The 21,737-nt window shown below is 39.0% G+C and overlaps 1 protein-coding gene across 1 annotated transcript; it reads left to right on the plus strand.

Annotated features, from left to right (window-relative positions):
- Nucleotides 1-756: 756 nt before the first annotated feature.
- On the plus strand, nucleotides 757-10,573 carry rgra (retinal G protein coupled receptor a). The gene is made up of 7 exons (XM_020523981.2): nucleotides 757-886; nucleotides 1,512-1,668; nucleotides 2,970-3,091; nucleotides 4,278-4,431; nucleotides 5,730-5,847; nucleotides 9,696-9,809; nucleotides 10,186-10,573. The coding sequence occupies exons 1-7, from the start codon at nucleotides 808-810 to the stop codon at nucleotides 10,327-10,329; spliced, it is 888 nt and encodes a 295-aa protein (XP_020379570.1). The 5' UTR covers nucleotides 757-807; the 3' UTR covers nucleotides 10,330-10,573.
- Nucleotides 10,574-21,737: the final 11,164 nt, after the last annotated feature.

Below are 21,737 nucleotides of genomic sequence, written 5' to 3' on the forward strand. Positions count from 1 at the left end.
ACATTGTGGAGACTGGACCAAATTACCCTTAAGTCATTCACCATCTGGTTCCTCCATTCTTTTTTTAGCAGCAGCATCTCCAACGTATTTCTTCACTGCTACCCCAAAGACAGCAAAATGGCATAGACACTTGATAGCATGGCCTTACATCCAAGTTACGCTATAACAGAAGTGCGGCAGTAATGATCTGCAACCACCTCTTCCATGGGGGTCCTACTTTGCACAAAATGATAAATGACTGTAAAGTTTGGTGAGAGAGTCATACACTAAAACACTAGCATTATTGAAAGTGTGTTGCATTTTGAAACTGCCGTAACACAGAATACAACAAACTCATTGTTCGCTATCTGGCTACATTGGAACTGATTGCATTTCAATCAAGTGAACCAGTGTAAATCATTTACAGATTAATTTAGACAGACCTGTTTGTTGATCTTTGTAATTATGGGCAAGATAATTAACAAATTTAAGAGAAATGTTACTAAAGATCGGCTGTATATAAAAACAATACTGTGCCAGAATGGCCTCTGACTGTACCCTGACCGTAAGAGCATTAAATTGTGCTTCTTCACAAAGGCCTTGCTGTGATTTAATGAATGCACTTCAAAGTCTGCAAATACGATTTAACAGGCTTGAGTACACTGCAGTCATGAGACTTTTCAAGATTGCTAAACCTTCCCCATGCCCTCCTTTCTTTCTGAGAAAGTACATAAACAACTGACGTGTATCCATGCTTGTTTAACGCCTTGATTTGGTCAGCAATATTTAAGGCAGCAAGTCAGGGTCTTGCTCGACCAGGGTGTAAAGATGGTAACTACCAAACCTATCATTGAGGGATTCAGTGAGTTGGAAGTATTTGCACTTGGGACTACTCTATTACTGGAAGGTAAAAATGGGCTTGTTTGATTTCACAGAAGCTTGTAAAATTGATGTAGTGTACACTAGATTAATTTATCTTCAGTTTCTGTCATTAATACAACATTCACTAACAGTGACAGTGCAATGTGTCTAAACATCAATGTGTGAGAATATAGTTGTCTCCATGTAGCATATGAACAAGTGGAAATACCTTAGGTTTATGTAAGTCGATGTCAAATATGTGTTTGAGTGCTATTGTTTGTTTAGCAAGACTAGATTTTATCTTCCACAGTTGTATTCAGTCAAGAAGATCTTAGAATTCCAATAGGATTTCCAAAGTGCGTTTCTGGGGCTGCTTTGCATGTTTATTCAGCTGTTAGAAAAAGTGGATACTGCAAATTCAATAAACTTGAGATTAGGTTTATTGTTTAGTTACATCACAAGTGTGATTGTATGTGAGTTGGTTTGATAATAAGTTAAACATAATCTGATTCAACATTACTGAATACATAGGTATTTTACCGACATAGTGCTGCTTCTCAAGAAAAAGAAGCAAAGAAAAATATGTAAACGTATGATGCAGCCCAAATGAAAAGCAATATTTTATGTTTTATCATTTGAACCCATCCCCAGATCTCTGTTCTGCTCCACAGCTCTCCTTGGACTGTTCCTGAATGTGATAACGATTTTATCCTTTTACAAGATAAAAGAAATCCAGACACCAAGCAATCTCTTAATAGCCAGCTTGGCTGTATCGGACACTGGCATCTGCTTGAATGCATTTGTAGCTGCTTTCTCAAGCTTTCTAAGGTAGACCTGGTTATCAATTTCTTGGTTTGGTTTCAGAGAATTACTTAAGGTGTACAGCACAGAAAAAGGTAATTTGGCTCAATTGATACATACCAGTGTTACACCAGCCTGCTCCATTCTCCACCGCAACCAATCAACATAACTTTCTATTCCTTCCTCCTTCATGTTGTTACAATCAAATGGTAAGGAGGAATGAACTCTGTTTTTGTTTCAATCCATTCTCAGTCAATTGCAACAAGTATTTTTACTTCTTTAGCATGCGGTTATACCAGGCATCATTTAAAGATATGGCTAGTAGATCAAAATAAAGGAGCCAATTACAAGGGTTTCTTAAGTAAAAGAGGAATATTATTACCTATTAACCCCAAGTAAAATAACAAATACACAACATCAAAAACACACAAAACACACAGTTGATAACTTTAAAAGAGTAAGTGTCTTGTCCAGACAGGAAGAATAAAGGCTACACAGTTTAAAAGTCATTAGAATTCTTGAGGTGTAAGATTTTTAACCTAACACCACAGTTGTTTAATTGTTGATTGGCATCCTCAGCAGTAGTAAAGCATGTAGATACCATTGAGAACACAACCCAGTGAACTGTTCTTTCTACAATTTGTTTTTTTCACTGGGTGCTGTTTTCATCAGGTGATGAGAGACACTGAGATGAAGAGAATTTTTCAGCCCTCACTGTTACCAATCCAGATTCTTTCTTTCTACTCTGCTGGTCAAAACCATCTCCTGAAATATGGCTCAGTGTATATTCCCATGCCTGATTTAATTGTCTTCACAAACTGTCTTTGCAGTCATGTCTCTCACCTGTCAAAATATGAAATTATCACACAAATGTGAATTAAAACAGAAGATATGAATCTGAGATGCTTGACTCAACTGCCAAGTTTCAAGATTTTAGATAAAATGACAATTTTGATGTAGTTAGTTTTGTTTATTGGTCTCCTGGACTTGCCTTGGCCTGGGGTCAGATGATCACTGGAAGCCATTGTTAGACAGTTTTTATTCTTCCTTTAAACAATTTTAGTCCATGTAAGGTCTAAAGTATAAAAATCAGATGATGGAAATTAAAATCCATATTTACCACCATCGCAATGTATTTATATAGCAGTGTATTTATCTGGATTCCTCTTAAATGTTAAATATATGTTCCACATGCTAATTAGGCTCTGAATAAAGAATTCTCCTGAATTTGCAACTCAATTTATTAACTGTCGCTTCATATTTACAGCACCTAACTTTGGACTCCCCTACCTCGATGCCTATATGTTTCTTGCCTGCTTCCCTCACAGGTACTGGCCATATGGATCAGAAGGTTGCCAGACTCATGGTTTCCAAGGATTTTTGACATCTCTTGCTAGCATTAATGCGTGTGCTGCCATTGCTTGGGACAGGTACCACCTGAACTGCAGCAGTAAGTCATTCCAAGCTAATTCTGAAACACAACTGACACAGATTGAATTGCCTTCTACCAATAATGTTTGTTTCATTTTATCCTCCTCTCAGTTTACATTTTCCAAGTAAATCCGAGAAGGAAAATTTCAGGAAATTTTGAAACGTTAAGGAGTATTATATTTTTCCCAAGGCATTTAGATTATAGAAAGCGTAGGAAGCTTTAAACTTGTAAGGAAGACATGGTTGAAACTTTTTCCTGGATCAACTTGCCTCACAGACTAATGCGCCTCACTGAAATCTTAGGGAAACAAACAAGTTTATTCATCCCAGTGTCAGACATGTGAACGAACTGTAAAACCTGAAGCAGAACAAAGAATTCCAAATTCATTTGAAGCCTGACTATGCTGTGACCAGCTCCTTATTAAAACAGCAGTCTTTGTGGAGCTCATTAGGATTCATTCCTTGTGAACAAATTAAAGATTAGTGAAAGACTGACTGTAGCTCATTGTGGAGTTGATCTTTTTTTAAGTAATCTGTTGGTCTATTCTAGCCAAGAGGGTGGAACTTCGAATTACTCCAGTTTCTCCTTTAACAAAGCATTTAAGTGTAGTGATTCCAAATAGTCACAACACTGGTCAGTTATGTAAGGAGCTGTGGAAATAATCCCCTTTTCTTGAACTCTAAATACACTAAATCTGATTTAACTTTTTTTAAAAATTGCCACATCCTTTTCTAGCCAGAGGATGGTGATTCATTACTGGGCTGTGATTCCTCTGTGAGCTGTAGCAGTAAAGCCTCTATAAACTGCTTAATTAAAGGGAAAGCATCATGGCCAACCTTCAAACTGTCCACACTTTGGGTAGAAAAAGTCACTGGAGAACTGTTAGAGTTTAGAATCCAGGCTAATTTCCTTTTACCTAACCCCATATATCAGGGATCAGATTTAGGACTATTTTGGAGTGATGCTCAGCTGATTGGTAATTCAAATCACAGAATACCTTGACATATCTGAATTTTAGCAAGAGTTTGTACATGGCTAGAAAACTCAGCAATCTATGATATTAAAGTTGTTTTTTGTTGAAAATGGATTGCTAAAATGCCGATTGGTGAACTTAATGGTGAGTTAGTTTAACTTAGATTTCCACTCATCGAATACCATTTATGTATGGATTGACAACCATCCACATATTAAATCCTATTTGCAGGGTCAAGATTACAATGGAGCAGTACCATGACTGTTTTGGCAATTATCTGGGGATTTGCTGGATTCTGGGCTTCTATGCCATTATTTGGATGGGGTGAATATGATTACGAACCGTTACGAACTTGCTGCACACTGGATTACTCTAAAGGTGACAGGTATGTTGATGAATTTCTTATTAATGTAATTCATTCTCAGGATGTAGGTCTTGCTGGTAAGATTGGCATTTGTTGGCAATCCATAGCAACTGTGAAAAAATTGTAGTGGACATTCTTCTTTGTACTTGGTTGGCACAAACAAATAGTTTTGTTAAGCTACTGGACAGAGTTAATCATATGGCATGGAACAGGATGATAGTTTCACCTTCTGGCCATTAAATGGCCAATTCAAGAAGCCAGATAAGTGGCTGTTCCCCACGCACTACAGACCTCTGATCCTTAATTGACCCTGAATTCAGGTCCCAAAAGGGGAAAATCCTTTTTGGATACCAAAGTCCTGATGACTCATCAAACTATCTCATATATCTATGTAGGCTACCAGTCTCCCAACATCTTAATTTTAAAATCCTTGACTTCACCTTCAAATCCCACATGACCTCACTTAATCCCATTTCTGCATCCCCCTCCAGCCCTACCATTTCTCCAAACTCTGCATCCCTCTGCCAACTAGGCTCTTACGCATTGCCTCCACTTGCTTTGCCCCATCTTTGGCAGTCATGCCTTCAGAAACCTAAGCTCATACTGTCAATCTCTTGCTGTGTTTTGCCATCTCTAAGTTCTTTTTTAAGACCCTTCTTACAACTGGTCTATTCAGCCAAGCTTTTGCTCATCAGACCTGATCTTTCCTTCTCTGGCTTGACATCTGTTTTCCATCACACCTCTGTGAGGCTACTTGGAATCTCTGTCTAAATTAAAGGCACTACATAAATGCAAGTTGTATCAGGGCAGAAGAACACTGACAAATTTAAATCCCTTTTCAGGAAAGGAGTGTTATTGCTCTCAAAATGCAGGTAAGTTGATAAAGCGCCAATGGGTGTCCATTGGGCTCCAGGAGAAAGTGGCAAATCTGATTTGTGACAATGTTGGATTTAGAATTAATGCAGTATCAAACTGAAACAGGTCAGCTCAGATTACAGATATGGACTACCAGTTTTGTTCCATGTGAAGTACAAGCTGCAAAGCTAACAGTATAAAGCACCTTAGATTAATTCAGTTTAAATAAAGAAAGACGTTCTGTTCTTTTTGAGCACTCAATCCTGAGCAAACGTCTTTAATGAGGCCTGAGGATACCTTTGGGAATCACATTGCCTAAAGGAAGTCAAAGCTCAAACACGTCCACTGCCTGTATAATATAAACTGCAGATGCTGCAAAAATGTTCATATCATTCTACTTTGTGAAACATGAATTGGAGTCTGAGTCATAATATTGCCTGTACCTTGATTTATTTTCCTATCAGAACATTTGTCTCATTCTTCATCCCAGTGGCATTTTTTGAATTTGTCTTCCCACTTTTCATCATGGTAACTTCTTACCAATCTTGTGCGAATAAATTCAAGAAAACTGGACAAGTCAAGGTAAAAATAAGTTATGTAATCTTATTAAGACTGCAACAAAAATGTCTTAGATCTTTTCATTGCCATGACAGTACACTTGCAGTTTAAACATAGTTTTCATGACTGTTTTATGATTTTACTGTACATACTTTTGTTCTAAATCTTAGTTAAAGGGGGTAGTGCATAAAAGAAACAACAGTGCAAAACTGCTTCTAATTAATTATTTGGGGCAATAATATGTGCCAAGTGTCAGTCTGAGCAAATTATTAATGGAGCAAGTTGCTTACAGTGAGAGAGGTTATAAAAGCATTTAATGTATCCCTGCAAACTAGTATTAGCAAATAGTGAGACATTGTCACGATTAGTGAAGTTATCAGGGATACATTTCTAGATGGTTGGCAGTCTGACATCATTACATTTTCTTTCTATCACATATCTGGTGATGTCAGGTTGACTTAAGTGGAAAAGGGCATTGGGCAGAAATGTTAATTCCTATGATCTGTTCTGCAAAATAAATCTCACTCCCCACATCTACGAGTGACAATGTTCACAAACTTTTATGGCCATATCCTTATGAGCAGATTGATTGAGTGCATCTACTGTCCTCCCTGGAATACAAGTGTTAGTTTTAAGAGTGTCATGTCAATGAGCTCTTTTCTGAGGAGGGTTATCTGTCTGACTTGGACCTTCCCTTGTGCTGAACCTACTTTCCACATGAGTGCTATCTGAGCTAGTTTGACCATTTCTCACCTCTCCCAATCCTTCAATAACTATATAGTTAAATCATTATAACTTCTTCCTGAAGCATGCTAATAGAGTCTTATTCCCGATGTTGATATATCTGTACTTGTAAAAGTTCCCTTTCTACTTCTGGTGAATGAAGAAACTACTTACAGGCAGAGACTGGAGTAAACAAAAAGAGTGTTTTTATCATGAGAATAGTGAAGCTAGTGTATTTAATTCTATTTCTACATTCGGAGACAGAGACTGACCGCAATGTACGCCAGGCTAAGAATATCTGATACTACTATCTGGAGAGCTGTCATACTTTATTTTTATACATTTGCATCAAAGAGAAGATCTTCACATACCATTAAACTGGTTTGTTTGTTAAAAGGTAACGTTCCCATAAAATATCAAATCATCCTGGAAACACACTCTTAAGTCCAGGGGCTGCCTTTCAATTGGCCAAACATGGATTCTTGAGAATTTTGAAGCTGAATGCTTTGTTTTTATTCCCAGCTTGTCCACATAACTTCAACAATTTGATGTTTTGTGAAATATTTCCCTTGGCTCTGATTTTTGATTTTGAAATAACTAAAGGCACCAGTGGTTTGTTATAGCTCAGTCAAGGGAGTGTGAATTGCTGTGTCAACATGCAAATTTACTTGAATGCTGTAGTTTGGAACTATAGACGGTGACGTGAGAAGGTTCAACTTTCTTATCATCACATGCATGACCAGGAATCTTTCCCGTGCTTAACACTTGGGTGTTTTGTAAGTACTTGCATGCTGATACTCAATATTTTTGGCCACGCTTCAAATCCACTTTCTTTGACCATCAAGGCCGTCATGAAGTGGGACGTGAACATTGAACTTCTGGGTCAGGAGCGAGAACTCACTGTCCCAAACAACCCGAACAAGGTGATACCAGTAGGAAATGGGTATTTGTAGAGGCAAACATTCATGCTGTAATTAATTTAGAATCTTCATAGTTTAATTAACTAAGAAACTCGTGCTGGCTACAAAGAGTATGATTTGATGGTTTCTGCACAGTATCCATGTCCAAGCATTCAGTTCAACCACTGACTCCATACTGATGGGAAGTTTCATTGTAAAGCTCCACTTTGTGCACATCCCAAGCCATTAGCAGCATTTCCTTTCCAACTGGATATCATGCAGCTTCAATAGAATGATAACAGAAATGAAAAATACAGTTATGAAAAAAACCTTAATGAGGGCACATTTTACTTGAGACAGATGTTATGCAGCAAACCAATGGAGGCATTCAGAAAGTGCTAAATGATGAAAATTGTTTTATGACATGGTAACAAGAGGGAAATGCCTTGCGAAGAATGAAGGAATAATTTAGAAAGTATTTTTCTCATGATGACTTACGTGAACAGAACATACCTATTTCAATTTCCATTCAGGCTGTCTGCAACATCATTAAAAAGCAATTTGATGAGTATTTATAACAGAATGTATACAATGAACCAGGAACAGAACATGGACTGGCATCCATCTGATATGCAATTTCTATTATTTTATGAAGAATTTTCTTTCTCTACTTTTGTGAATGCCAAGGGAGTTCTCCCTGCTTTGCTTCAGGAGCAAAATGGAAGCTGGCTGATATTATGGAATCAAAAGAGGAACAGCACAGAAAAGAGACCACTAGATTTTTGTTGGATCTCTTCAACAGCAACCCAGTTAGCCCAACCTTTCTCCATAACAAGCAATTGTTGTCCTTTAGAAATTGCTCCAATTCCCTTTTGAGGTTTACTATTGAACTTGTTTCCAACACCCTATCAGGCAGTGCATTCAAAATCCTAGCTACTCATTCCTGGTGTATCCAAGGCCTTTCTTTGCAAGCTGTTAAGCTTAATGGAGGGTTGATAATTAGTGAGGATATTGCTGCATTTCCAGTAAGATGGCAGTGAAATAGGACTCTCCAGCCGGAGCTTCTCCACTACGCCCATTCTTTTCTTTCGTTTTCTTTTACTCTCCCTCTTTTCCTCCTTTTGCTCCCTTCTCTCGGCCTCAGGCACTCGGCCCCGACCTCCGACTCCTGGCCTCTAAAGCAGTGTTGGGGGTTGGCAGGCCAAAGCAGGGATGGCAGTGACCAGCAGGCCAAAGAGGGGATGCCAGCAACACATGGCCTGGTGCAAAGTGGTGGGCAGCAGCGCAAGGCAGAGTGTGGTCAGACCATGTGGAGGTCCCCTCCACTGGTCTGCTGCAGAGAGATCTCATAGAGGAAGTATGATATTTGTCTTTTTAACTTCTTGGTTTTCTGACCTAACGTTATACTGTGTATACAGGAATGTAACTTTTTTACTTCATATCTCTATTCTGTAACTGACTGTACCTTGGTACTCTGTACCTAAGATGGCATTGATGACATTGTTGCACTGTAACTAATCTTGTAACTGAAGAAGCTGTACCTAGATACTTTTGTACCTAAGATAGTGCTGTAAGTAGCCACTTATCAAGATTTCACCGTACTCATTTGAGTACATGTGACAACAAAGCTAATTCAATTCAAATTCTTCTAATTCTGCTGTTTCAGTCCAAATATTCCATATAACACAAATACAGAAGATAGTATTATTACATGTCTCTATCTTACCAACTGAAGGAGTTACTGAAATTGAAAAAAAGTAGTCCTCAAAAAAAGAATTATTTTGGCTTCTCCAAATGTTGCTGCTTTTTCTGAGATCAACATCAGGCTGCATTTCTGATTTGGAAGCTGTAGGGGGTTCAGCTGTACACAGGATAGTTGAGGTGAAGTGTGGGGGGAGCCTTGGGATGGATGTTAGGAATCGTAGAAAATTTATCTGGAGAGGAACCATTAATCATAGAATTGTAATCCAGTTAGGGATTATCAAAGATGGGGAAAAGATAGAATGGCAGCAAATTAAAACAGTGATAAATTCTACAGAGCCAGCTAAGAATGATGGGTTAACATAGGAAATTCACAGGTTTAGACTGACAAGTCTGATAAATAAGGAGGTAGAGCGTATAGAGAGATTGGTTAATATCATTGACACAGGTAGACATAATTTCAGTGGAACCTAATGGTTTCTTATTACGGTAATATGATCATTGCATGACTTATACCATTCGAACTCAAATTGTTTTATTTCCTCTCAGTTTAATACTAGATTACCTTTTAAGACTCTTTTGATTTGCTGGGGACCATATAGCCTGTTGTGCACGTTTGCTGTCTTGGAAAATGTTACTGTCTTGTCTCCAAAACTAAGGATGGTAAGTAATAATAATTGGCATTGTATTGATAAGGCTTGAGTATAAATTGGGGTGGGGCAGGAGCTCCCATTATACAAGTGGTGCTATTTTACTAAAGAATAAACCAGAACAGTTTCTTTGATTTCACTCCATTTTTCAAATATTATACTGTTCAGAGATAAACAAACACAATTCTAAATTAGCTAGTTGTTTAGAGATGCAGTAAAATTGATGAGTAATCTGGAAAAGAGCCGTTATGTTGTGTTTGAGGGAGATATGGATATATGATTCTTGTTTTACCCAGGGTCTGTAGATATTTGCTGTTTCTATATTTAATTTGATGAATTTTTAAAACTAATGTCACCATTATTCTTTCTGTTTACCCTTGTCTTGGCAGCTCCCTGCCATCGTTGCAAAGACGTCACCTATAGCCAATGCCTTCGTCTATGCTCTTGGAAATCCTAACTACAGAGGAGGGATCTGGTCCTTCTTAACAGGAGAGAAAATTGGATCCATTGAAATGGATGGGAAACTTAAATAAGTAAAATTCAACCATTCACAGAACAATCATTGGAACATAAACTGAAGTGCACACAGAAGCTTTAAGACCCAATCTTTATATCAAGTTGCTTTCACAGTAGAAGCATTTTGCACACTTTACAAACCAAGGAGTTAGAATGAATATACTGGTAGATTATAACAACACTCGAATATGCATGTACAGCTCTTGGCTTCAAAGAGCCATAAATCCATGTTATTTACACACACAAACAAAAACAGAAATTGGTGGAAAATCTCAGCAGGTCTGGCAGCATCTGTGGAGAGAAATCAGAGTTAACATTTCAGGTCCAGTGACCCTTCTTCAGAATAGATTTCTCTCCACAGATGCTGCCAAACCTGCCGAAATTTTCCAGCAATTTCTGTTTTTGTTTCTATTTTCCAGCATCCGCAGTTCTTTTGTTTTTTTAATCCTGTGTTATTTGCGACTGCTCAGTTGGTCGCAAATAAATTATATTCTATATCCTACTTTTTGTAGTCCCTTTGACATTTGCACTTCACTTGATTTATGGAATGATAAGTAGCTATGGAAAATTTGTTATCTGTTTAACTGGAGCAATGCAAAATTAGAAATGCACAAGTCAGTTTAAAAAGAAAGTGAAGCTTGTAACATGAATAGATTCAGTCCTTCCTCCCAGGAAGTGTCTTAATGCAGAATATGACTGCATATCAACACCATTTTCAAAAATACATTCTCAGGAACCTGCCATTTGTGAAAATTGGATAATGACTGCAAATGGGTCTGAAGGTGGAGCTATTGACGGAGAAATTGTTAACAATATACTTAAACATTATAGGCATGATATAATGATAAGCCATTGCACTGAAGTAAACAATTAGCATTGTATATTTTTCAAGCAGGCTGCAGATACATAATTAGTCTTTGTGACATTGCACTAGCTGGATTGCTATGTGTTTTGACAGCATTTATCTTTTCAATTTTAAACAGCTGAACTCAAGAGAGTTTAATATTGGATGTTATTTAGATATTTACAAGCTCAAGGAAACCATATTTTCAAGTGGTCTATGTGTTTCAATAGAACTTTGAAAAAAATATTTGAATGCTTATATAAGCCTCAAAAAAAATGGAAGTCTAGCTCTAAATTGCTAATGTTCAACATTCTTTATAAGTTTATATACCTTCACGTATGGACCGCTCTATCAATGTCTACACTTGGGCTCGACATTTAAGAGTGCACCTTGTTATGGAAAATAACAAAAGCACTCTGCTTCCATATTCCAGGATTAATGCTAATATATTCCGATTGCTGAGGTTGAAAAAGGGTTATTTGATTGCCCAATGTACTGGTAAATCATTATAATCCTTTATCCTTGGCACAATGTCAGACTAAGTTAATCAGTGCAAGTGGGAAGGGCAAAGCCTTGGGATTTATTTCTCATAAACAATTTTATTAGCACAATTTCTTTAGTTTACCTAAGTTGAAAAAGTGCACTCTAAATGTTTCATTTACTTCACAGTCAAATTTAGGGGAGGATTATATTTTTATTAGAAAACTCAAGACATGAATGACATTGATAACAACAAAATATTGATTTATAACGCAGCATTGCAATTCTGCAGAGTGCAATTTGTGGAAATTACAATTGTTAAATAATGGGCACTATTGAATACTGTAACACCTCAAATTTAAAAAGAAATCTATTTGTTAGGTTAAAGAGACTTTAAAAAGTCTTGGAAAATATGATTTTTAACCTATGACTTATGTTGCTACGGTTCCTGATCGTGATGGATGCTGCTGCTAGTTCTATGATTCCTGATGATAGGTACATTTGCATATTTGGCTCATCTGCCTTGTCATTTATTCAAGAATATCTCAAGGACTTGTACAACAATGCCTAAACATTTTTCTGTTTGTTCTTTTAAAAAGAATTCTTTTTTTTCTGTCTCTCTTGTTCTTTATTCTCTTAGTCCACTATTTGCCTTATTTCTCTTTCTGTCTCGAATTTAACTTTAATTTATTTTTAAATTTACTTCCCTGTAACTCATTCTGATCCTTTCTCTGCCTTCTACTTTCATAAGTTAAGTTGATGAGTCATTGGGCATGAAATTCACACGACCACAGATGACACTTTAACTTTGCCATGCTTTGCTGGATTAAGGTTCCAGCAATTAAAGGTGCCAATCTAGTACAAGGTCAGCAGTGAGCTAACATAAGGAACAATTTCATTCTTCAGCATTACAGCTCAATATCACCATCGTTGCACTATCAACAAGCTTTGGAGGTGCCTTTGTGAATGAGGCTATTAAATCTGTGAGCCATTCCCTAATTCCACTGGTACAAATGCCCTCTGAGCAGCAAGTACTGGCATTACTGGGTGAGCTGTTTCTCTTGAGTTGAATGAGTTTGACAGAGCTGTGAATGGTTCCCTGCAGTGTACCAAAGATTGGCACCATTCTGATCCTTCAAGGTTGCTTTTGCATGTGAATATTAAAACTGAATTCTTCAAGTGCTAACCAAAACATGAAATTGGATCTGTTGAACTACACAATGATTGCCTGAGAAAACCTCATTAAGAGCACTCTACAGTTTTGGTGTGAGGCCTTCCTAAGCCTTGAGAATCATGCAGTTACTGCTTTGCAGTCTTATTACACAAGCTCACTAATGCCAGCTGGGGCAATAGATAATTTACAATCAACCTATTCAGAGATGTCATTACACACCACTGGAGCAGCTAGAATTTGAACCCAGTCCACCAGGCCCAGAGGTAGTGACACTATCACTGCACTAAAAGAGCCCTCATCTGGAGGGGTAGTAGACAGCTAAGAAGTACTTTCAGCATGGGTACACAACACGCATTCCAAAATTTTATCTATCTATAACCCCTATCTCAGATACATTCCTGCGTAATATGAATTTCTGTTTCCTGCTCCAACGCTTCTGAGACTTTTTCAGGTTATTTGTAATGTTAATTATTGTTCAACTAATAGTGATTTGTAAGTCAGTTTAAAGGCACTTCTCTTTCATTAACAACTGCAGTGTCAGAATAGAAACAGTGTGATGTCATAATGACAACAGGCCCAAATAGCAGGAACTTCTCAAACCAAAATTACACTTTGACAAAATATAATCTGGAAAAAGACTCATAAATAAATCAACTCAAAAGTGAGGAAATAGGACCTTCCCCTCTCTGAGACTGAACGTAACTGTCCTCAGCAAAGGACTCAGCTTCATACCCCTATGCCCCCACCTTAATGAATTTTGGGCTCACCATGACATTGAACTGTTTTTCTGCCGCTTCTGTCTCATAGAGTCATAGAGCTGTACAGCACGGAAACAGACCCTTTGATCTAACTCATCCATGCCAACCAGATATCCTAAATTAATCTAGTCCCATTTGCCAGCATTTGACCAATATCCCTCTAAAACTTTTCTATTCATATACCCATCCAGATGCCTTTTAAATGTTGTAAATGTACCAACCTCCACCACTTCCTCTGGCAGCTCATTCCGTACACGCACCACTCTCTGTGTGAAAAGGTTGCCCCTTAGGTCCCTTTAAATCTTTGCCCTTTCACCTTAAACCTATGCCCTCTAGTTTTGGACTGCACTACCCTGGGAAAAAACCCTTACTATTCACCCTACTATGCCCCTCATGATTTTATAAATCTCTATAATGTCACCCCTCCGCTTCCGATGCTGTAGGGAAAATAGCTCCGGCCTCTTCAGCCTCTCCCTATTGCTCAAGCCCTCCAACCCTGGCAACATCCTTGTAAATCTTTTCTGAACTCATTCAAGTTTCACAACATCCTTCCTATAGCACCGCAGTATTCCAAAAGTGGCCTAACCAATTTCCTGTGCAGCAGCAAAATGACATCTGCACTCACTTCGTTAGGCAGGACCAGCAACACATCCCACCACACACACACCTCCCCCCCGCCCCTGCCCACCCCCCGTTCCACTGATCCCTACACTCACCTCCAGTATTCACCCTCCACTTGGACCCCTTCCCCTGGGCTCTTACCCTGTCCTCGTACTATTCATTGAAAACAGCTGGCATGACATTTGCCGTCTCAATTTCTCTGCTCCTTCTGCTTCTGAAATTGCCACACTTTGCTCTCTTATGTCTAACCCTAACTTTGTCATCAAACCCACCGATATAGGTGGCGTCCTGATCTTTATTTTGCAGAGCTCTCAAACTAGGCAGTTTACAACCTTCTGGACTCAATATTGAGTTCAACACCTTCAAATTGTTAACCCATTCCTTCCCTTTCTTTTAGCTTTGCTTGTTATATTCTCTGCCACCATCTCTCCCCTCCACCCACCCCAGTGAGATTGTCTGTTCTTTCCAGCCTGGCCATTAGATAAGGTCAAAAATCACACAACACAAGGTTATAGTCCAACAAGTTTATTTGAAAACCCAAGCTTTCGAAGCCTCATTCCTTCTTCAAGTATTAGTGAGGGAGGTGGCATCAGATACAGAATTTATAAGTAAAAGATCAAAGGGTCACCCAACTGATGAGGATGTATTGAACATTCCTAAGATGCTGTTAAATCTTTAATAAGTCAGAATGTTTTAATTGACTAATATATACATGTAAATCCCTGAACTTCTTTCAAGTCACTGACCTGAGAGGTTTTATCAGTGTAAAGAAGAGGTGACATTTTAGGTCAGAAAGTGAATGTAAGGTGTGAGGCCTTGTTTAGAAACAAAAACTGAAGTTGCCGCAAAAGCTCAGCAAATCTGGCAGCGTCTGTGAAGAAAAAAATCAGAGTTAATGTTTCAGGTCTGGTGACGCTTCCTCAGAACACTTCTGAGACACACACACACACACACACACACTCTCTCTCTCCCACGCACACACACACAGACACACTCTTTCTCTCTGTCCCCCTCTCTCACACACACACACACACTCTCTCTGTCTCTCTCACACACACACACACACACACACACACACACACACACACACACACACACACACACACACACACTCTCCCTTCCACAAACATACCTTCTCTCTCTCCCCCTTGCGCACACACAAACACACGCACACACACACTCTCTTTCCCTCCCTCACACACACTCTCTCCCACATACACACACACATACACTCTCTCTCTCTCTCTCACACACACACAAACACACATGCACTCTCTCCCACACACACACTTTCTCTCTCTCTCTCTCTCCCCCAACAGACAGACAGACGCACACACATATTCTCTCCCTTACACACACCCACACCCACACACACACACACTCTCTCTCTCCTGTAAACACAGACTCTCTCTCCCATACACACACGTGCACACACACGCACACACACACACACACACACACACACTCTTTCTCTCTCTCTCTGTCCCCCAACAGAAACACACACACACATACATACATACACACTCTGTGTCTCTCTCACACAACACACTCTCTTTCTCTCCCACACACACACACACACACACAGACACACACACACACAAACACACATACACATACACACACACATTCCCCCTTCCACACACACATACCTTCTGTCTCCCCCTTGCACACACACAAACGCACGCACACACACACTCTCTTTCTCTCCCTCACTCACACTCTCTCCCACATGCACACACACATACACACTCTCTCTCTCTCTCACACACACAGTGTCTCTCCCTCACACACACACACACACAAACACACATACACTCTCTCTCTCCCACACATACACACACACACACTTTCTCTCTCTATCTCCCCCTACAGACAGACAGACGCACACACATTCTCTCCCTGACACACACCCACACGCGCACACTCTCTCTCTCTCTCATACGCACACACACACACTCCCTCTCTCTCCTGTAAACACAGACTGTCTCTCACATACACACACACACACTCTTTCTCTCTCTCTCTGTCCCCAACAGAGACACACACACACATACACACTCTGTCTCTCTCTCACACAACACACCGTCTTTCTCTCCCACATACACACACATATTCCCCCTTCCACACACACATACCTTCTCTCTCTCCCCCTTGCACACACAAACGCACGCACGCACACACACACACTCACTTTGTCTCCCTCACACACACTCTCTCCCACATACACACATGCATACACATTCTCTTTCTCTCACACACACAGTGTCTCTCCCTCACACACACAAACACACATACACTCTCTCCCACACACACACACTTTCTCTCTCCCCCCACAGACCGACAGACGCACACGCACATTCTCTCCCTTACACGCACCCATACCCACACCCACACCCACTCTCTCTCGTACACACACACACAAACACACACACTCTCTTTCTCTCTCTCTATTCCCCCAACAGAGACACACATGCACACACACACGCACACTCTTTCTCCCACACACACACACGATCTCTCTCTCCACCCTCACTCTCTCACACACACACACATGCACACACACATACACACACACACACACGCACACACACACTTTCTCTCTCCCCACTCTCTCACACACATACACACACAGACACTGATACAGACACAGACACAGATTCAGACACAGACACAGACATACACACACTCACTCTCTATATCTCTCACACACACACACACGTAAATCTATAGAGTGAATTTGTATTTGCAGATACATCCTATTTTGTTCAAAAACATACATTTTATAGACAGTCAGTCAATGTGGCATTTTATAAATTCCTACTTTAGAAATAAAACCAGTCTGACTCCAAACCAAAACACAAACAGATTCTAAACAAGGTCTCACACCTAAAATGCATTTTCTGACCAAAAATATCCCCCCTTCTTTACACTGATAAAACCTTTAGTTCTCTCAGGGCAGTGACTTGAAGGAAACTTGGGGATTTACATGTACATAATAATCAATTAAAACGTTCTAACTGATTAAAGATTTAACAGCATCTTAGGTTTGTTTAATATATCCTCATCAGTTGTGTGACCTTTCAATCTTTTACTTTTAAATTCTGTGCCTGATGCCACGTCTCTCATTAACATCTGAAGAAAGAGTGAGGCTCCAAAAACTTGTGTTTTCAAATAAACCTGTTGGACTATAACCTGATGTCGTCTGATTTCTTATCTTGTCCATCCCAGTCAAACACCAGCACCTCCACATCATGGCAGTTACTTACACTATTATTCTGCCATTCTCACATGCCAATCACTGAAACTGAACTACCAACATCCTTTCTACCCCAGCACTCCAACCGCACACCACCCTGCCCCCACTATTGCATAAATACTGCTCCCTCCACACTTCAGCTCTGATGAAGAGTCATCTGGGCTCAAAACATTAGCTTGCTTTTTCTCCATGGATGCTGCCTGACCTGATGTGATCTCCAACATTTTTTGTTTTCAGCTCAGCTTCCAGCATCTGCAGTAATCTGCTCCTCCAAGATTGCATGGCATCTGATTTCTAAAAGAACGATAGGTAATTAAAGGACCAAACTAGTGGAATTAGGTCATGCAGATTGCCTGCCTGAATTTGGCTTTAGGCCCAATCCCTTTGCAAAGAGAAGACCAAACAGTTAATTCAGGTATCTTTGGGAGATTGGATTGTGACAAAATGAAATGTTATGTTAGGATAAGAGGTAGAGAATTTAAAACAGAGAAGAGGAGAAATTACTTCTCTCAGAGTCTTGTGAATCTGTGGAATTCACTACCCCAGATAACGGTGGATGTCAGGTCATTGAGTAAGTTTAATGAGGAGATAGACAGATTTTTAATTAATAACAGGTTGAAAGATGATGGAAAGCAGGCAGGAAAGTGGAGCTGAGGCCGAGATGAGATCAGCCATGATCATATTAAATGATGGAGCAAGCTTGAGGAGCTGGTTTGCCTATTCCTGCTCCTAATTCTTATGTTCTTATGTGCAATGCATATTGTGTGTTAATTATTTATTAATTGCATTATTTGGGGCTTTAGTTAAGCACCTATTAGGAGACACTGAAACTGTGGATGTTCAACTAAGAGGTAGATGCTCTGTTTCACTCTGTAAGTAAATCATAGATTATGCAAAAATTGGTTCCAGTTACATCCATCGCTAACTAGCTTTCTTGCAGATAACATTGTGATCAGTTTTCTCAGGCCTAAAAAAGCTAAATAATAGAAAAAAATCTTTGGGGATTCCCTCCAGAGGAAATTAATTAAATAAATGTTAGCAGCCTGAATGCGGGGCCACGAAGAACAGAAATGCTTTTTTTTGTGCCACTTGAAATTGGCAACTACTGAATGCTTCCCTCCCAAACTCCTCCCTCCCTAGATATGCTGCAACCCACTGCCATACACAATCTTCTCACACACACACACACACACACACACACACACACACACACACACTCTCTGTCCCTTTCTCCCACACACATACACACACACAATCTTCACAATCACTTGAGATGCAACAAGATACTCAAGCACACTCAATACATCCTGATAGTACAGGATCATTAATTTCACTTGGTGCATTGCACATCAAATCAGAAGTCATAGCTACTACTGGATTCTCAGGTTAAATTATATTTCTTAGGTTTTCTTTGATTTTTACCATTGTGTTCACATTCTCTTAACCAAAAATGAACAAAATACCTTATTAGCAGAAACAAGTTACTAAACAATGGAAAATTTTAGTTTATTGCATGCTTAGAGTCATAGAATTATACAGCATGGAAACAGACCCTTCAGTCCAACTTATCCATGCTGACCAGATATCCTAAATTAAGCCAGTCCCATTTGCCAGCATTTAGCCCATATCCCTGTAACCCCGTTCTATTCATATACCCATCCAGATGCCTTTTAAAAGTTGTAATTGTATCAGCTTCCAGCACTTTCTCTGGCAACTCATTCTATACACGCCACCATCTGTGTGAGGAAGTTTCCCCTTAAGTCCCTTTTAAATCTTTCCTCCCTCAGCTTAAACTTATGTCATCTAGTTTTGGACACCCTTACCCTGGGGAAAAGACCTTGACTATCCATCCTATCCATGCCCCTCATGATTTTATAAACTTCTATCAGTGTTTTGTAAACTTCTATCACCCTCAGCCTCCAACGCTCTGAGGAAAATAACCCCAGCCTAATCAGCCTCTCCCTGTAGCTCAAACCCTCCAACCTTGGCAACATCCTTGTAAACCTTTTCTGAACCCTTTCAAGTTCCACAATATCTTTCTTAAAGCAGGGAGACCAGTTATAATCAAAGGACAGCAATTCATATGGAATCCACAGCACAGACTGGTCTGAAAAGTTTTTATGACTCATACCAAATTCACCCCACCCATCTCCATCTAACTCGTTGACAATTCCTTCTATTTCTTTCTCCTTCATGTTTTTATCAGGCTTCCCCTGAACTGCATTTATACTATTGCTTCAATTCCTTGTAAAAAACAAACTGGAAATTATTTGTTTTCAGGGATGTGCAGAAAATCAGCATTAGCCATAAGGGAGGATACTGCATGAAGAGAGTGTTCTATCCTGAAGAGAAATCGCTCTGTAACACAGGCACTTTTCAAAAAAGTTACAAATGCTGCCCTCCACTGTGTTAAAAGTGTAAATGTTTCTTTTAGTTTGCGTCCATTTTCTATTTCTAGAAATCATTATGAACAGCAATTCAAATCACATGAATTACTTTTAATAGTCACAAGTCAATTATAGCAATGTTTCATTTACTTTCAAATTTCACCTTCCTTTTTAGCATTAGTTTATAATTTTTAATAAAGATTAGTAGTCCTCTTGTGGCATTGCTCACAGGGAGTCAGTAGCTATACCTAATCATGATATTTGAAGTGTGACAGTGTCATGACAATGGATCATAATGCCAAATTAATGATAAACATATTGAACTTTTAAAATAAGACATGAATTTTAAAACCAACAAGCCAAGAATACATGATAAAGTAAATTCTGAAAATGGAATTCACTGACCGCTGGAAGTCTCTGCGCGACTCCATGGAATGTCACATCGTTACAGTGTCATGGAAACTTCAAACAGACACTTAAAAGGAAGAGATGTAAAGCAAAATTTGATTATCCCGCTCAGTAGGAAAACCATCTCCTGCTGGTTATATCCCACACTGTGGACATGAGTCAAAAGACATGTTTGTGTTTAACCTTCTCAGGAAGACATAAAAACAGGGGTTAAAAAATGCCTGCAGTCCTGGTCTCACTTTGTTATTTGGCTGATGTGCTAGTGTAGACTAATGTGCTAATATGAAGGTCATAGTTTAGGGGCAGCCATTAGACAACCTTGCACTACAGTTAAAGAAAAACCCTCTCTCAATTTGAGTTCTGGAACTAGGCCAGTCAATGAAATCATCATGGAAAACGAGCAGGACAAAAGCTTGTCAACTAACCTGCAGAGCTAAGAATCTCAAAATCAGTTGCTCAATTTCTATCATAGTATTAACTCAACTCAATGCCTCTAACGTTCTACTGTGTACTCCTCACAGACCCTAATGACTGATTTATATGTCTTTTTTACTGTTACCTTTTTACTCAATTTACATTGCTCATCTGTCTGTATGTGTGGTGTGTTTTATTATCTTATCATGCATTTGGGAATGAATAAACTCCCCTTTCATTACCTCAAAAAAGCTTGGTTAATTTGGCTCCTTTTAAAATGTAAATACATTAAGATTGGGAAAAGGCATCGACAAAGTGTGAGGTTATTTTGTCACAGCTAAAAGGATTGTAGAAGAATTACTCAATTTTTTTTTTACTAGATACAGAGTACCCACACAGTTACAATCAGATCAAGGGTCAAATTTTCCATCAAAAGTATTCAAGGAAATTATGGATAATTTAGGAATAAAACTATTCAAATCCACTGTGTACAATCAAGAATCACAGGGAGCATTAGAACAATGGCATCAAACTTTAAAGACCATGTTAAGGGCTTATAGTCAAGACAATCCAGATTGGGGTATAGGAATTCCATTTGTACTTTTTGTAATTAGGGAAGCACCTAATGGATCTACTAAATTCAGTCCATTTGAATTCGTTTTTGGGCATGAGGTGAGAAGACCACTGAAATTATTTAAGGAGAAATTGGTGAGTCAAAGTTCAGTGACCACATATTTGAACAAATTTTAGGGAAAGATTACATAAAGAGGTGAGTTGGATAGACAGAACTTAAAAGTAGCACAGCATGTAATGAAACAGGGAAGCAACAAGAAATCAAAAATTCGCAATTTTGTGAGTGGAAATAAAGTGTTAGTGCTACTTTCAGTGATAGGTGAACCTTTAAAGACAAGGTTTAGAGGGCCTTATCAAATTGAAAGGAAATTGAGTGAGGTGAATTATTTGAAAAGAAATCTCACAGTGTGTCATGTGAATATGCTCAAAAGATAATTTTGATAGGGAAGGAAAGGGAAAGGAGAATGTGTTACTTGTTACAACATTAATTGAGGAACCAAGTTCAAATAA

Source organism: Rhincodon typus, chromosome 34 (assembly GCF_021869965.1).
Source record: "Rhincodon typus isolate 14 chromosome 34, sRhiTyp1.1, whole genome shotgun sequence".
In the NCBI taxonomy this organism is placed as follows: domain Eukaryota; kingdom Metazoa; phylum Chordata; class Chondrichthyes; order Orectolobiformes; family Rhincodontidae; genus Rhincodon; species Rhincodon typus.

What these genes read in the sequence shown, in the direction of transcription:
- rgra (XM_020523981.2), top strand. Translation starts at nt 808, where the DNA reads ATGGTAACTACCAAACCTATCATTGAGGGATTCAGTGAGTTGGAAGTA. An exon ending in GCTTTCTCAAGCTTTCTAAG is followed by an intron (nt 1,669 to 2,969) that starts GTAGACCTGGTT and finishes CTTCCCTCACAG; the next exon opens with GTACTGGCCATATGGATCAG. An exon ending in TGTCTCCAAAACTAAGGATG is followed by an intron (nt 9,810 to 10,185) that starts GTAAGTAATAAT and finishes TTGTCTTGGCAG; the next exon opens with CTCCCTGCCATCGTTGCAAA.